This window comes from Thamnophis sirtalis, unplaced genomic scaffold (assembly GCF_051295495.1).
Source record: "Thamnophis sirtalis isolate CommonGarterSnake01/CBP01778 unplaced genomic scaffold, rThaSir2_p1.2 scaffold_4, whole genome shotgun sequence".
Taxonomy (NCBI): Eukaryota; Metazoa; Chordata; class Lepidosauria; order Squamata; family Natricidae; genus Thamnophis; species Thamnophis sirtalis.
The window spans coordinates 10,934,695-10,953,254 of NW_028261384.1; the positions used below are offsets into that span (position 1 = coordinate 10,934,695).

The following is an 18,560-nucleotide window of genomic DNA, read 5'->3' on the forward strand; positions in this document are numbered from 1 at the left end:
CCTGGGGATTGAGGACCCCTGGGGTAAGCGATGGAGAGTCTGCAGGCTAAAAATCTAATGAGTAAAGTAGAATAGAATAGAATAGAATAGAATAGAATAGAATAGAATAGAATAGAATAGAATAGAATAGAATAAGAGTCGGAAGGAACATTGGAGGTCTTCTAGTCCAGCCCCCTTCTTGGGCAGGAAACCCAATCCAATTTCTTCTTTAAAACTTCCAGTATTCGAGAATTCACCACTTCTGGAGGCAACTTCTGTTCCACTGATTAATTGTTCTAACTGAAAGGAAATCTCTTCTTAGTTCTAAGTTGCTTCTCTCCTTGATTAGTTTATGCTCATTGCTTCTTGTCCTGTCCTCAGATGCTTTGGAGAATAGCTTGACTCCCTCTTCTTTGTGGCAACCCCTGAGATATTGGAAGACTGCTATCATGTCACTCCTAGTCCTTCTTTTCATTAAACTAGACATACCCAGTTCCTGCAACTGTTCTTCATAAGTTTTAGCCTCCGGTCGCCTAATCATCTTTGTCTGAGTGATCATTACCAACAATTATCTGTTTCTATTTCTAAGCATGTATTTCTAAGCAAGACATTTGTTAAGTGAGTTTTGCCCCGTTTATGACCTTTCTTCTCATTAAGTGAATCACTGCAGCTTGTTAGTAACACGGTTAAGTGAACCTACTGACATAGCTTGTCAGAAGGTCACAAAACGGGATTAGATGAACCCAGAACATTGCAATCTTCATAAATACGTCTTAGTTGCCAAGAGTCTGAATTTTGATCATGTGACCATGGGGGATGGTGCAAAAGTTGTAAGTATGAAAAATGGTTGTGTCACCTTCTTCGCTGCTGAGGCAATTTTGAAGGGTCATTAAACAAACTGTTGCAAGAGGAGGACTTAGCTGTATGTAGTGGTTTCTAGCCTAGCTTTCTTCCTTATTATTTTGGAGACTTTACTACTTATCAGTATTTTACTGATTTTTGTACATCGGTTCTAAGAGGCTCTGCCAGGAAGAAAAACACTGTCTAAAACTAATTTACCAAGAGGCAGAAACTGCATCCATTTCCCTAATAGGCTGTTAAGTATTTCACAGTTAAAATAAAAAATAAAAATCACTGCTACAGATATAATACGTATTTGCAAAGAGCTCATCTTAAAATAACTACGATGGCACTAAATTGGGTTTTGTTTTTCCAGATGGAGAGCCAGACATGAAAAATACCCTTTTAAAATAACATACGGCCACTATTATAAGAAAATTGGGCTTGTTTGTTGCTCAGTCGTAACCTTATTTTAAGTGCAGCCTGCATGTTGTGTCTTATATTATCTAGGTCATTTCTGTACTTCACCATTTTTCCGTCTGCATAAATGCTCCCTAAAGGAAACATTTGACTTGTATACAAACCATTGCAATACAAGTAATCCTCAACTTAACATCAAAGTTCCAGACTTTATTGTGGTCATAAGTCAAGGACTCTAGTGGTGGGATCCTCCCGGTTTAACAATTGGTTCAGTTTATTGCTGATTCGCTGAAGAATCGTGAATCAGCCGAGAAGATAAAGATAGGAAAATAGCACGGGAAAGTGGGTGGACTCATATCCTGTATTCCCATGCTTTGAGTGACAGATCTACCACCCAACCATCACACAAACATTGTCAATGGTGATGATTTTCTGGGAGGAGGTAACCTGCATTCTCATGATTTGAATGACAACTCTAACACCCAATCATCACACAAACATTATCAATAGTAATAATTTCCTGGGAGGAGGTGCCCTGTATTCTCATGCTTTGAGTGACAGGTCTACCACCCAATCATTACACAAACATCAATAGTAATGACATCCTGGGAGGAGGTGCCCTGTATTCTTATGCTTTGTGTGACAACCCTAAACCCCAGTCATCATACAAACCAGAGGTGGGTTGCTGCCAGTTTGGCCAAACCGGTAGCGCCCCAGAGCAGCTGAGAGTGAACCAGTAGGGTGGCTCTTTTGGCCCACCCGTCCGCACTCTATACCTGTTTTTATGGCAAAAGGCAATTTGCACACGCGTGCACAGTGTGCAGGGCCTGCATAAGCTCCGACAATCAGCTGGTTGTCTCAGGGGCCATGGATTGCACAATCAGGGAACCAGTGGTGACGCTAAGTGCAACCCACCGCTAATACAAACATTATCAATGGTAATGACTTCCTAGTAGAACCTCACACATCGCTTACCTTTATACGGGGCAATTTATCTTTTTTTTCTTTCTCACAGCAGTCCTGTAAAGTTGGATGAGAAGTGATGAGTGGCTTTGTGTGTTAAACAATGAATTCTGGGTTCCTGAGTTTAGGCCTAACACTCTAGGCACAGAAAATCAAATGAACGGCACGTAGGGACTTCCGATTCCTTTCCAAGCTTCCACAGAATTGGCAGAGTTTTCGTTCTCTCAATTAGTCCATTTCTATCACAGCTGATGCACCATGCTGCCTCCTTAATTGAATTTCATTCTGCTTTGTGTTAGTTCCAATGTCTCCCATAACAGAAATGGCTTGGAAAGCAGGGGGGTACATTTTGTGTTAATGTACCTTATTATATATTTATTGAATGGAACTGCTTTTTTAAAAAAAAAGATAACTCTGGATGAAGATTGAAATTTGTAACATGAAGTTTTGTTTTAATCCTTGCTTTATGATTTAGCCCCAGATCAACCCATTAAAACAAGCTATGGAAGCTAAAATATAATTTCTGCACTTGGGTATCCATTCCAACTTTTTCCTCTGGTTGAAACATATCTCCATTATTTTCACTGTTGTAATTGGTGCAATCTGAACAGAAGGCCAATTCCTATGTGACTATCATGTCACCCCTAAAACTTATCTTTGTTTGGCAGAATATACCTAGTTCCCTGCAACGTTCATTGTCAGGTTTAGTCTCTAGATCTCTTATCATTTTTATTTCTCTTCCCTGCATTCCTTCTGTGTACCTAAATAAGTAGCCTTCTGCTTTTTTGATTCAGACCATATAGGACTATTTCTGCACATGAGCAGTCAAAGAGACTGATTGAATCTCCGTAATGTCTCAACATGGCATATATTTCTCCTCCGCATGTCAGTGCAGGCTTCTCTTCAAGATTGACGAAGTGCATCCACCAAGCCTTAAGGCATACGTAAAGATAAATAATAAACTTACTCCAAGCTTTACTGGAATGGATAGGCTTAGATATTTTGATTAAAAAATACTGTATATTATACCTGCCAAAAAGGTGGGTGGAAATGTCTGAGTGTCTTCTACAGCGAATATTGCGGCACGGAGGGAGAGGGGTTGGTGTAGCGCCAATCAGTTGTTCTAGAAATGGCCACAGCGGCAAACGGACCTTGGCGGTGAATGAGTGGTGGCAAACGGGCCACAGTGAATGGGCTATGGCAAATGGGCCAGATGAATACCTGATGGATGCTGGGAGGCAGAGGCATGGTTTTTTTTTCCTTATTTTTCTCCCCAAAACCTTGGTGTGGCTTATAGTCTGGAGCGTCTTATGCTCCAAAATAATACAGCAAATAAACAGTTTTCCAAAACACAATGCTCTGATGATGCTGTCCCTGTTATATCTCTGGACTCATCCATATTAAATTAATCCTAGATGTCTTTTAAAGCTAAACAAGGAATGCAGATTACCTACATTAAAAATCTAAAGACCTGATTTATGTCCTTGGTTCTAGGATTTTTGTAAAATCTGAGGACAGCCCCATCAATGCATTCTGATTTATGAAACGCTAAACTGCACACCAAATATTATTTTGTTGTTGTTTTGGGTCCTATCTCCTTCTTATTTGAAAAGGAACTATATAAATCTCATATGGGATTTAACCATATCAAAGGTATGCAATCTTCAAATTAGCAATAGCAATAGCAGTTAGATTTATATACCACTTCATAGGGCTTTCAGCCCTCTCTAAACGGTTTACAGAGTCAGCATATCGCCCCCAACAACAATCCGGGTCCTCATTTTACCCACCTCGGAAGGATGGAAGGCTGAGTTAACCCTGAGCCGGTGAGATTTGAACAGCTGAACTGCAGTCAGCTGAAGTAGCCTGCAGTGCTGCATTTAACCACTGCGCCACCTCGGCTCTTAAGGGTTGCGCTACCCCACTGAGCAGCCACTGGTAGCGTACACTTATTTATTTCTTTACTATTGATGGCTTTGTAGATAACAAAAATGTTACTCAATTATTAATGTATATAGTCTCTTAGAAAATGATCTCCAGGTGAAAAAGAAAGATTAAGGTCTCCTAGTAGGCCACTGATTTATCCTAGATCATATAAAAATTGATCTATTAAACTATTACAATATTATAATTTAATAATGTAATGTAGCATAGAATATTACAATAAATATTATTTGCCATTCAGAATTGCTCAATAGTGAAAGGGGCAGCATATAAATTTAGTAAATAAATAGATAAGTACCCTCTAAGCCAGGGGTGTCAAACTCAATTTCATTGAGGGCTGCATCAGGATTGTGTTCGACCTCCGGGGGCTGGAGTGGGCGTGGCCGGGGGGCATGGCCAGCTCGACGTCACTTGTGTCGTGGGTGCCAATGGTGGCCCAAGCACTCTGCCAGAGAAAATGGACCCTCGAGCTCTGTTCTCGGCGGTGACAGTAAAAACGGAGTTCACAACCATCCCAAGCTCTATTTTTGCTAACAGAGGCACCGCGGGCCAGTCCTTTGCTGTTTCCAGGGTGGCCCCATGGGCCAGATCTAAGCACCTCGCGGGCCGGATCCAGGCCCCAGGCTTTGAGTTTGACACCACTGCTCTAAGCAGAAGAATAGCATATTATTCTTTTTATGTTTTTAGTCAATAGGAGTTGGAAACAACGAGTATCAATTAACAATTAATTTTAATCAATAATAAGCACTAGAAATGCTGGTCCCCAAACTTAGGAATTTATGAAAAGGCAGTATAAATGTATACATGCAAATTCTGATTCTCCAGCAATTTCCCTATTAATTACCACCAAAGGTAAAAGTTCCCCTCACACATATGTTCAAGTTGTTTCCGTTTCAAAACCAAAGAGCCAGCATTGTCCGAAGATGTCTCCGTGGTTATGTGGCTGGCATGGCTAGATGCCGAACGCGCATGGATGCTGTTACCTTCCCACCAAAGGTGGTCCTTATTTTTCTATTTGCATTTTTTACGTGCTTTCGAACTGCTAGGTTGGCAGAAGCTGGGACAAGTGATGGGAGCTCACTCCATTATGTGGCACTAAAGATTCGAACCGCTGAACTGCCGACCTTTCTGATTGACAAGCTCAGTGCCTTAGCCACTGAGCCACCGCATCCTACGAATTGCTACCTACATTGTTGTTGTTGTTGTTGTTGTTGTTAAATTGAAGGCTCTAAAGTTTGAAGCAGGAATAGCCTTGTTCACATGTAACATTTATTTCCTAATTGCAACACTGTTCTCCCCTAAAGTAGAGTTTTAATTTTAAAACTCCACACACACATAAATTTTCCTCCATGAAATGTATGAATTATTGTGCACTAAAGAGTTATGTTCAAGGAGAATTAACCAAGGAATTTTCTCCATCACAGTTAACCATCATATAGAAAAATGACTTCAATTATACAAGTGGATGTTGATGTTTGGTTTACAATGGGGATATCAAAGGCCATGTACCAGGGGTTGTGACAGGTTCTGGAGAACCAGTAGCGGGAATTTTGAGCAGTTCGGAGAACTGGCAAATACCACCTCTGACTGGCCACAGAGTGAGGAGGGAATGGAGATTTTGCAGTATCCTTCCACTGCCACGCCCACCAAGCCACGCCCACATAACTGGTAGTAAAAAATAAATAAATTTCCACTGCCATGTACCTATGAGAGTGCCAATGACTATAGCATAGCTTGCTGTTGAGTTTTCTGTGTTAATCATGATTTATTGTTGAATTTTTGCCTAGATATTTATATTTGAAAACAACATCTACTATTGTGCCCATATCGGGAAACAAGCAATCCGTGTCGTCTCCACTGGAAAGGACAAAGTGATTTTTAACGGACTCAGCGATTGGCTGTATGAAGGTAAGATGAGAATTGAAAAGTTGGCTAAATGCTTAATGTATTTCTAAGGTGACTCTTTCACGTTACTAGAAATTACATGAAATAGTTACACGATAGGAAGGGATTCTGGTCCAATTTCATATGACGACAGCTCTGATTCAAATTATGTAAAAACTTTTAATGGGATAAAGTCTACACCCTTCTAAATCCCTCTCTTTCATTGCCTTGCAATTTTTACCATTAGGGCTAACTCTTAGTCAAAATCATTTTTTTTTATTTTGAAACAGAATGACAGAAAACAACTTTGTTCCATCTTCAGTATGACAGCTATTCATAACACCTCTCAATCATGTTGTATGTATGAGATACATTCAATTCTTCAATTTTTTTTCTCATAGTTTTCTCCCCATACTTTTTCTTGCTTGCTTGCTTGCTTCCCTTCCTTCATTTCTTCCTTCCTTCTTTCCTTTCTTTCCTTTCTTCTTTCTATCTTTTTCCTTCCTTTCTTTCCTTCTCTCCCTAAAAGCACACACTCAAGAGCAAACATTGTACAGATAGTCCTTCCTTACCAAGTACGTGTTCATCAGCTATTAGAAGTTATGATCAGTGGTGGGATCCTCCCGGTTTAACAACCGGTTCGGTGATCTTCAAGCTTCGGGCATGTGGGCAGTTTGAAGAAATCTTCATTTCCGGGTTTCTTCGGAGGAGTAACCCAGCCGATTTGTGCCACAATCTGCTTTGTTAAAACTACTTTATTACATTCTGCCTATTATAGGGGAAACTTCCCAGTTTGGTAGCCTACTCTTGGGAACAATTAGATATGACTCTAAGGAACTTGGGTGGGGAGGATAATACTAGCCCTTTTGCAGCGCGCAGTGACTCCGGACTAACTCTGCTTCACTCCCTGGGTGCTTCTCAACAAGGGGTGAGGGACTGTGACTGATCCAAAGTCAACCAGTGTTACCCAAGATTGAGTAGGAAAAAGATCCAGAGTTGATGGAATCTGCAACTGAAAGAGTGGGGGGGGGGGTTGTCAGATGTCCTGAGCACTTTGCCAGCGAAAATGGGCTCCCGAGCTCCATTTTCAGCTGTGACAGCTTCCTGCAACCCTCTGCCAGTAAAAATGGCAGAGTTCCTGGAGCTCAGGAGGGCCGTGGGCCGGTCCTTCGCTGTTTCAAGGGCAGCCCCATGGGCCAGATCTAAGCACCCCGCAGGCCGGATCCGGCCTCTGGGCCTTGAGTTTGACACTCCTGTAATAGAATGTGTGGGTGATTTCGGAGGACAAGGAAAAGAGATGCTGCCTAGGGCCGTGATGGCTAACCTTTTTGTCATTGCGTGCCAAAAGCACGCGTATGTGCAACAGCATGTATGCGCACCCGCACCCATAATGCAATGTGCACATGACCCCACCCCCTGCACATGCATGCACGACCCCCTCGCGTTCCCGCCACATGCATGCGTTCCCCTCTCCCCACACTACATTTCGGGCCTAGTCGGCCTCCCTGCAGCCTCCTGGGAGCAAAAATGAACCATGAGGGGTCCATGCAGCACCTCCACGCCCCCCCGCGCATGCACAATGCCCACCCTAAGTGTGTGCATCTCTTGCACATGCCCCGCCCCCATGCATGCATGACAGAACCCCAAAATCAGCTGGCTGGCGGGAAGTACACACTTATGCATTGGAGCTGAGCTGGGGCAACAGCTTGCGTGCCCACAGAGAGGGCTATGCGTGCCATCGGTTCACCATCACAGGCCTAGGGTAATGATCAGACAAGAGAAGGAGAAGGCGTCAGGGGCTTAATAGTCAAAGAAATAAAATTAAGAAGGGCCCACCCACCCTAGTGGATTAAGTAGTTAAAAGTGGCATCTTGGAAGAATCTGTTAATGTAAACTTTCAATAAAGTAGTTATAGCCCATCTACTGTTTTCTGTTTGGTTTATCCAGGTGGGCTGATACTTTACAGTCTATTATGGTTAGTTTTAACCGGGCTTCAGGCTTCCACATCAAAATATCTAAATACCTTGGAAAAGGTTGGTGCCCCAATCTGAAGACGGCGCTATTGAAAGTTAGATAATGTGTCCGTTTCCATTTCACTTGCGATCGGTTTTAATTAAGACATGCCCTCACTCGCAACTTTAGGGTGGCTGTTGCTTTCTTCTTTTTGGAGTGCCAGGATGGATTTGCACGCAGTTGTTAAGCGATGATTGTGCTGTCAGCAGAGAAGCCGTTGTGCTTGCAGAAAGGCCATTCTGGATCAAATATGGCAGATGGCCCTTTCGTATCTGCTTATAGAGTTATAATGCAATGCCAAGTTATGTTTCCAGCTACATGGCCTCTCCTTTCGCCCATCAATCAAACGCTGCTTTGCATAGCCAGATCACGAAGCTTCTTTCGGCATTTCTTGGAAGATGAGGTGAAGGGGCAATATGAATAAATGGAATAACGTGTCAAGATTGTCATGTTTTTCAAAATACCCAGGCCATGCTCTCAGCTCCCTCCTTTCCTGCTGGAGTGAATGTCTTCCCCGCTCGAGAGGAGAGACAGTATCAGCTGGTTGGTTTAGAACTTGAAGATGCTCTCCTTGCATGGTGAGGGGCAAGCTAATTGTCCCCATAAAGCAGTGTAATAAGGGAGTGAATAGGCAGTTCCATGCTGAGACGGATAAATAGCCTTCTTTGTCTCGACTCACAAGCCATTGAGGTTGGAAAGCCTCAAAATAAGATATACCTGTTTTAGAAATGCAGAGACATATACCTGCCTATCCTTACTTTTTCTATATATAAAAAATGTGTGTGTGTGTGTGTGTGTGTGTGTGTGTTCCAGCATAACAATTTCAACCAAACTTGGTACATAAATGACTTACTCTCTGGAAACAAATACTGTGGGGGAAGACACCCCTAACACCCCTCAGGGTGTGTGTTCTGTAAAGATACAGCCTTTTGTACCTTAAAATGGCTTCTACCGTACTGTCTTAAAATAGCTTCTACTGTACAGCGCTGTGGAGTTGCCATGGTAACAGCTTCACAGTACTCCACAAGGGGGCTCCCTCTGGTAAGGGGGAAAATCCAACATTAGAAATTGCGGCAACATTAATGGAAGGAGGGTTTGGATAAATAAATACCCAGGCAGTGTCAGTTATCAGCTTTGGTCACCACACTATAAAAAGATGTTGGGACTTTAGAAAGAGTGCAGAGAAGAGCAATAAAGATGATTAGGGGGCTGGAGATCAAAACATATGAAGAATGGTTGCTGAAATTGGGTATGTCTAGTCTAGTGAAGGACCAGGGGAGACATGATAGCAGTGTTCCAATATTTGAGGGGCTGCCACAGAGAGCAGGGGCTCAAGTTATTTTCTGAAGGACAGACAAGCAACAATGGATGGAAACTGATCAAGGAGAGATTCAACTTAGAAATAAGGAGAAATTTTCTGACAGGGAGAACAATCAACCCAGGGAACAGAAGTTGCCTTCAGAAGTGGTGAGAGCTTCATCATTGGAAGCTTTCAAGAAAAGACTGGACTGCTATCTGTCAGAAATGGTGTAGGGTCTCCTGTTTGAGTGGGGGGTTGGCCTAGAAGACATACAAGGTCCCTTCTAACTCTGTTAATCTGTTAACCATTTGTGACCTTCCCATCCAACTTCTTAATGATCATGTGATTCGTGTTCTCCATAATGCAGCTGTTAAACAAGAACATGAGTCCTTAAGTAGAGTAAGGGATGCCTTCAGGATGAGGAAGGCCCTATGACTGATCCTAAACGCAAGACACTGCAGTGGCTGTAACTTGAAATGGGTCGTAAGTAGCTTTGGGTGAGGAGGGGTCAGTCGTAACTTTGAACAGCTGTTAAGGGATTAGTTGTATCTCAAAGGCTACCTGTAAACCTTGAGAGAGATACACAAACATATGCCATTTATTTTATAAACCCAGAATTTTCTCTTTAATGTGTGAATGTTCATTGGCATTCAAGATGCGTTTCCTTGCACCCTTCATAAATCTGCCATCGGCTAAAACTTCTCTTCAAAACATCACACTTAAGTTGTCTCCTGATGATATGAAAAACCAGATATACAGTCAAATCAATCAGCGCTGATGTAATGGAATAATCTACTTAAGTGGATTTAGCCAGGAGGTTTACAGGCTGAGAATCAGATTAATTGTAACATGAAAGGCTAGATTATAATGATTTTTGGGAGCTAAAATTGGCATTAGCAATCCATTTGTAGAATCCATTGTTTGCTATGACAGGAACACCTTTTGGATATTTTCTTTTCTTGAAATTAACTTCAGGAGTCAGAAAAAATATATATATTTCTCTTCTACATGTTTGTTTCTTTAAAAAATCCCTTCCTCATGTTTGGAGTAAAGTATGATTGGCTGGTGATCAGAGGTGATATTCTGCTGGTTCGTCCCAGTTTGGGTGGACTGGTAGCGGTGGTGGCCGTCATCGCGGATTCTCTGTGCATGCGCAGAAGTTCCTGCACATGCACAGAACCACTGTATGAGCACTCCCAGTTCCGAACTGGTAGCAAAGATAAGAGGAAACCATTACTGCTGGTGATGTGCCATGCGAGGATCAACTCCTAGTATCATAGATAGTTTGGAGGAAATTATCTCTTAGATGAGTAATATTGATTACATCAAGTTGATGTCTAGATATATAAAACCAAAATTTGTTATCTTATTAGAACAACCCCATAGATTTGCAACGAGATCTGTTTTCTTCTTGCTCCTGGCATTCCCTTAACTGCCTTGCCTCTTGAGTTATGGGATATATTTTCCTTCCTGTTTTATTATTCTGTTGTTTTATTCATCCCTTTTGGTTTCTGAACAAAAACAGGCACAGGAATAACCAGTGCGCCGTTACCTTCAGTATACTGACTTCAGACGGTTTACCTATGAATATAAATGCTTCTGTTGTCTCCTGTCGACTGCCAGCAGAGCTAGCAGCAGACTCAGACAAGGAGGAGGGGGAACCTGGGCCGGCTATGGAGGTTTTAGAAGGCTTTGCTGAGGAAGCACGATCAGAGGCATATGCAGAGCCAGGGCCTTCCATCCTACCCCAGATGGAGAGGCAGCTGTCTTCGGGACCTGAGCTGAGTGAGGAGGAAGGAACAGATGGGGTCCGTCCCAGAGGCACATATGCATAGGGAGGAGAGGAGAGGAGAGCAACAGAAAGCAATAAGCCGGCTCTCAGGGAGAATAAGACATAGACGCTAGCTGGCTGGGAAATAAATAGTAGGGGTTTGGGAGTGGCCAGTTGTCACAGACAACCATTCATTTCCCAGTGTACATCAATCACATTGGATTCCTTAGCCAGAACCAGGCTTGTCGGAACTAATGGTTCCACCACAAAACCGTGTTCGACTAAAGGGCGCTCGACGAAACCGTGTAGCTGACGTCATCACAGCGCGACAACAGCGCGGAGACAGAAGCACGCTGTAAATGCTAAACCTAAAATTAACACCTAAACCTAACCCCCCTAAACCTAATCCTAAACCTAACCCTAAACCTAACCCTTAACCTAAACCTAAACCTAACCCTAACCCTAAACCTAACCCTTAACCTAACCCTAAACCTAAACCTAACCCTTAACCTAACCCTAATCCTAACCCTAACCCTTACCTTAAGTTGAATCGGCTTGCTTTCAAAGTGCTATTTAAAGCGCCCTTCTTTCTCTGCGCTGGCTGTTGTTGCCCTGTTGATGACGTCAGCGACGCAGTTTAATCGGGCGCGCTTTAGTCGAGTGCGGTTTTGTCGTGCCACGGGAACTAATTGCTCTGTATTTGAGGCGCCAACGGAATCTCCCCGCTGGGAAATAATAGGGAGTGAATTTGCTTCAGCCGATGTGTAGAGAGAGTCTTCTTGCGCTGTTTTTAGAAGGAGAAAAGACTTTCACTTGTGCCTCATTACTTTTGGTTTTGTTTATCCAACATGAACAAAGACTCTTCCTGCCCTGACTTTTGAAAAGGGGAGAGGGTTGTGTTACTCGTGGATAAGGGTTTCTCATTGCTTATGAAGGCTGGGGCAGAACAGCTTGCATCATTGGCGGGTGTAAGACCGTGATGGCGAACCTATGCCACACACGCCAGAGGCGGCACACCCAGCCCTCTCGGCTGGTTCGCGCGCCATCGCCCCAGGTCAGATCTCCGTGGCATTTCTTTCATGAGCTTCTGTTGCCCTGCCCAACAACAAAACAGAAGCTCACGAAAGAAAAAGAGCTTACCTCTTGCCGATGTTGGGATGCCCCGCCTCCAGCCAGCCAGCTGGTCTTCGGGTCTCTGCTGCGCATGCGTGCATGCGGACATTTGCACATGTCCATGCATGTGCATGTTGTCATGCACGCACCTTTCAGGTTGGGCATATGGCATGCACTGTTTGGGCACTTGGTGTCTAAAAAGTTCGCCATCACTGGTCTAGGACAACTTGACAATTTTGATGCCGCCCCCATCACCTCACCCGGCTGACTCACTACAGACCAACTCACAGCAGGAGAATGCCAGAGGTGAAGAGAACATTGTCCTCCTCCTCCTCTATAGCTCGGTAGAGTGGGGGGATTTTGGGAGGACAAAGCGGGGAGGGGAAGAGGGATTTCCCCCTCTCCCACCAGAAAAAAGATCAAGGGATATTGGGGTCACAAGTGGGTTCCTACCGGCAGGGCCAGATTTTCCTATAGGCTAACTAGGCTTCAGCCTAGGGCCTCAAGATCAAGAGGGGCCTACATTCAAATTGTTAGCAAAATTAAAATTACACTATTCTAAAAACAGTGAACACTAAAACACTGAACCGAAAATAAGGAGAAATTCTACGCATATGACTAATAAACAAACATAAAAATGTATTGGTTAAGATCGTTCCAGCGCCGCGGCAGTTGGGGAGCCCGCCCACGTTCCCGGCACCGGCGGTCGGGCGAGAGGCGCGGCCGCTCCCAGTAGCCGCCCCGTCGACGCGGAGCCCACCAGCGGTCAGGCAGGTGAGGGCGAGGGGGCCGAGCCAGGCAGCTGAGCGCAGCAGGGGAGGCGGCTGGCCTCGCTGCCTTTACCGCAGAGCAGAGCCGCCCTCCGTCGGGAGGCCAGCTATATATATTAATATATATTGATATATCACAGTAATGATGTATTTTATTGTCTCTCATGCAATTTACAAACTTAAAAATGGGAGGTGAAAGGGCCTCATAAGTGGAATAGCTTAAGGCCTCTTTTCATCTAAATCCGGCCCTGCCTACCGGTTCGGACCAGTTCGGCCAAGTAGGTAGTAACTCAGCCAGACAAGCCCCCTATCACCATAGGCACCGCCATCTTGTTTTTTGCCGGATGGAAAGGAAGGGAAATGGTGACAACAATCTTTGAAGCCTTTTCTGCTTAGTCCACCTTCTCTTCTCCCTCAGGCAGGACCATGACTGTTAAATACCTCATGAGAGGATCCCAGGAATCAATCTTCCTTCCTTTTCCCCTTCTCTTCAAATAATATGAATAGTACCAAAAAATATGAATAAAACAGTATCCTGTGGTTTATGTTGCCTGTAAGGCACGAAGATCTGTTAACTTGAAAAATTGGGATATAAATAATTATAATAAAAACAACCGGCCAAACTGCCATTGGATTGTTTGAAAAAATAGGCCTTAAAGTTTGCTGAGCTGACTCTTTGAGCTATTGTATTTGTGCATAGAGACATTGCTGAGCATTTCCTGCTGCTTCAGGTCACCTGAACATTTATCCATCGTATAAATATCTTATGGAAAAAGCAGGGCTTGTAGCAAGAGAGTTACCGGGCAAATCTTAGTGCCTCAAGCACCGTTGCTGAGTTCCTTTTGCTCCTGAGGTGATAAGCAACCTAATAAATATAACCCAGAAGGATCAGCCAACCATTACTTTTCTGTGGTTTTTATAATACTTACTATGTTGATGCCTCATATTTTCTTTACTTACTGTTTTGCAATATCTCAGAGAAGATCACAGTTTTGACCAGTAGCTTGCTGAAATATAGCATCTCCATTTCTTGAGGGTTTTTAATGCATTATTTACAGCTATGGTACCTTCAAACGGTCTCCCCCATGTATACAGCCTGCTGTGGGTTTTGTGGGGGATAGTCTCACCCTCCATCCCAATAGAGCCATACAAGATTTCTTCTAAAGTCACACCTACTGGATTACTTCTAGCATCCCATGCCATCTTTGTTTTATGACCTGGTGCCACTAAATCAGTGATGGCTAACCTTTTCGGCACTGAGCCCCGAAACTGAAGCACACTGGAGCCCCAGAACGTGGAAGAGAAAACCCGGCTGGTGCCCATACATGTGGCATGCAGCTGCTCTTCCGAGGTCCGTCACAAGCATGCCGGAACCAGCTGGCCGACATATGCACATGCCGGAATCTGGAAGAGCAGCTGGCGATGCCACGCGTGCCCACAGAGAGGGGTCTGCATGTCACATCTGGCACCTGTGCCATAGGTTCATCATCACGGCACTAGATTATCCTTGATTTGATGCTTTATTCCTTCTGGATCTTCTTCACACTACTATCTCAATCCACCCCAGCCACCACCAACAGCAAGGAAAGATTCTCCCATAACCCTGGGGAACTCATAATCTCTCAGCTATGTTAACACTTCATAGTTGGGTTTTAGATTCCTGCTTTTATCTACAGAGCTCCGTGGGGATACGTAGATGGGATTATTTAAAGGCAAAAGAGAACGATAGCCTTGAGGTGTTCTTTCCTCTAGCAAGACAAATCTTTTGCTTGCCCTGAGGCTGTTATTATTAGTAAATTAGTACATAGATGCCTAGAACCCTGATATACTTATGCTTATTTATAGCATAAATATTTGATATTTATCAATATCAACTATGATATTTGATATCATGTATCAATAGGTACTTTGGGGGGGGGGGCTGTCACAAAGAAGAAGGGAGTCAACCTGTTCTCCAAAGCACCTGAAAATGGCCTGAAAAATGGCCAGAAAACGGCCAAAAACGGCCAAAAAACAGCCCATTTTTCAGGCCAAAAATTACCCGGGAAATGGCCTGGAAAATGGCCTAAAAACGGCCTGAAAACAGCTCAAAAATGGCCAAAACAACCAAAAAACAGGCATGCGCATGCCAGCAGGCTGGTCTTCATGCTTCCAATGCTCCAGCGCGCACATGCACCTGCATTCCGGTTTGGACACTTGGTGCCGAAAAGGTTCGCCATTACTGCTATAGGGTCTTTTGCTCAAGCAGCGGGTTGATAGTCTCCAAGATCTCTTCTAATACTCTTATTCTGTGTTCTTTGTTCTAAATCTGTGATGGTGAACCTATGGCATGCGTGCCACAGGTGGCACGCGGAGCCATTTCTTAGGGCACACAAGGTGTGCTCCAGCTGATTTGGGCCTTCATTGTTGGACGTTTTTCACATTCCTGAGGCTTCGAGCAAAAAAACAACCCAAGGCACAAACCGAAAGTTCGGGAACGGACCTCCAGTTTGTGCATTGGGTCGCTTTTCTCCCTCCAGAGGCTTCAGAGAAGCCTCCTGAAACCTCCAGAGGGTGAAAAACAGCTGTAAGGGCAACCCGGAAGTTGGGAAACGAGCCATTTCCGGCCTCCGGAGGGCTTGTGGCAGGCCAGGGGTGGCCATTTTCGCCCTCCCCAGGCTCCTAGAAAGCCTCTGGAGCCTGGGGAGGGAGAAAAATGGGTCCACCATGCCATCGCGCGCCAATAGTGGGGGGAGGGTGGGGGGGTTGTGCCTATGCACGGGGGAGGGCACGCATGTGCACGCTCCCCCAGTGCTCCCCCCGCTTTTGGCATGTGATGGCAAAAAGGTTAGCCATCACTGTTCTAAATAGATTGCGTAAATAGGTCAAGACTGTTGGTTCTTCGCATGGGTTGAAACATCAAGTTAGGAGGAATAAATTCTTATCTATCGTCCCCTGTAGTTCATGCAGCATTTGCTCAGATAATTTTAAGTAATATTCCAGTTGCAATCTTGCTGGACATTTAAATACCCTACAGGCCATAAGAAGTGAAATCATCTCTGAATGTATGCTTCTCGTTAGGTTTATGGCAGTTTTAAAGCTCATAGCGGTGAAAGCCAGCACAATCTGACTTAATGCTCAATGGTCCATCTTTGCTTTTAGGTGATATTATTGCAATTTTCATTTGTTTCAAAAGCTCCTAAACTTCATCTATGATGGTTATCAATGTGTATCAATAAAGGCAGTCACAAAGTTCATCCAGACTGAATAGGTTGTGAATTGAGCCGAAGTGGCGCATTGGTTAGGGTGCAGTATTGAAGGCCACTACAGCTGACTGTTATCTGCAGTTCAGCAGTTCTAATCTCACCGGCTCAAGGTTAACTCAGCCTTCCATCCTTCCGAGGTGGGTAAAATGAGGACCCGGATTGTTGTTGGGGGCGATATGCTGACTCTGTAAACCGCTTAGAGAGGGCTGAAAGCCCTATGAAGCAGTATATAAGTCTAACTGCTATTGCTATTGCTATTGCTATTCCCAATTAAAAATGAAGGCATGGAAAAGTTTATGCCTTCTCTAGTAGCAATCTTCCCCCAAGCCATAGATTATTAACTATTTGCGGAGCTGGTCAATGATGATGATCAATTCATTTTGTAATGTTGCTTTTGCTTTTAATCATAAGCAACTTGACGTAATGATGATGAACCCCAACTATAAAGAAAACATGTGCTGAACCACAGCCTAATGCTGCATGGATGATATCTGTTCTACGCTCTGCATTAACCAATCCCATTTTCCACTTCCTTAGTCAGTGTTTGCAATCACCAATATAAGATGTTTCATAATTCAATCAATGGGAAGTGCATACAGATAATCCTCAATTTACAATAATTCGTTTAGCAACTGTTTAAAATTACAACAGGATTGAAAACAGTTTCTAATAACTGTTTCAGCAACCCCAAAGTCATGTGATTAAAATTCAGGCACTTGGCCACAAGCATCTATTTACAATGCTCACAATGTCTGAGGGACATTTGATATTGGGACAATTAGATAAATATGATCCAGAAGCATGCAATACAGTCAAAAAAAGCCAATACAATCTTAAATTGCATCAACATCAAGATCACGTGAGGTACTACCGATAATACCACTCTATAAATACTTAGTAAGGGCACACCAGGAATACTGCATCCAGTTTTGGTCACTACACTATGAAAAAGATGTTGAGACTCTAGAAAGAGTGCAGAGAAGAGCAACCAAGATGATTAGGGGACTGGAGGCTAAAACTTATAATGAACGCTTGCAGGAACTGGCTGGTCTAGTGAAGAGAAGGACCAGGTGAGACAGGATAGCAGTGTTCCAATATTTGAGGGGCTGCCACAGAGAGGAGGGAATCAAGCTATTTTCCAAAGCACCCAAAGGCCAGACAAGGAACAATGGATGGAAACTGATCAAGGAGAGATTCAACCTAGATAGAGGGAGAAATTTTCTTGACAGTAAGAACAATCAACCAATGCAGAAGCTTGCCTTCATAAGCTGTTGGTGCTCCATCAGTGGAGGCTTTCAAGAAGAGACTGGACTGCCATCTGTCAGAAACGGTGTATGGTCTCCTGCTTGGGTGGTGGGTTGGACTAGATGACCCACAAGGCCCCTTCCAACTCTGTTATAAACATAAATGAAAAGTGGAAATAAATCTACTTTTTTTTCATTGTCTTGACTATGAGGATGGGGGAGAGGCTGAAAACATTAAGAGGGAACTAATCTGCATTTTGGGATTTTGCATGGAACATGCATCCTTATGTAGCATCTTGGAGTTGTTTATTCCCATGAATAAATAACTTTTATTGAGCTACTGTGAAGTAAATGGCTTACCCAGAATTAGAGCCAAAGCTTTCTGACAAACAGCTGCGATCTTTGGTTCTTGTATCCTGGGTTGTTGTTGTTTTTTTGGCAGAGAATTTTCTTCTTTCTTGAGTGTGACAGCATTAATCTCCTCATCACCATGGTTTCACAGGCGCTGCTGTGTTCTGAAATTCTCATTATTTCTGAGATAATATTTTTGGACATGACACGCCATCTAGTGGTGGGATTCCACCCTCCCACCCACCCCTCCTCACAAGGCCAGGCTTCAAAATATCAGTCAAATGCCTGTAATAAAGCAGAGATTATATAATTGACAAGAGATCCCAAATCTAATTTAAATGCTACTTAAAATTAGTAGGACTGGTTCAGGTTTTAAAATGAAACAATTTGGATTTCTTCTTCTGAGTTTCTAACAGGTAAAAAAACTTCCTTCTTCGTGAAACAAGTTGTTCCTTGATTTTGATGAATTGATAGGTCTTATGCAGGAGTATCAAATGATTTCATTGAGCACCGAATCAGGGTTATGTTTGGCCTCAGGGAGCGGGTGTGGGCGTGGCCAGCTCGACATCACTTGTATCCGGAAGCGCCTATGGTGGCCCAAGCGCTCTGTCAGCAAAAATGAGCTCCCAAGCTCTATTTTTGGCTGCGATGGCCTCAGCCCTCCCGAGCTCCATTTTGGCTAGCAGAGGCATTGTGCGCCAGTCCTTTGCTGTTTCTAGGGCG

The 18,560-nt window shown here is 43.6% G+C and overlaps 1 protein-coding gene across 5 annotated transcripts in view; it reads left to right on the plus strand.

The window, feature by feature from the left end:
- Window positions 1-18,560, plus strand: part of DPP6 (dipeptidyl peptidase like 6) — a 637,674-nt gene that overhangs the window by 534,728 nt on the left and 84,386 nt on the right. For all 5 annotated transcript variants that reach the window (XM_087712475.1, XM_087712477.1, XM_087712474.1 and 2 more), the window contains exon 8: window positions 5,934-6,054. In XM_087712475.1, coding sequence (XP_087568601.1) covers window positions 5,934-6,054 — 121 coding nt within the window. The remainder of the gene's footprint in view (window positions 1-5,933; window positions 6,055-18,560) is intronic.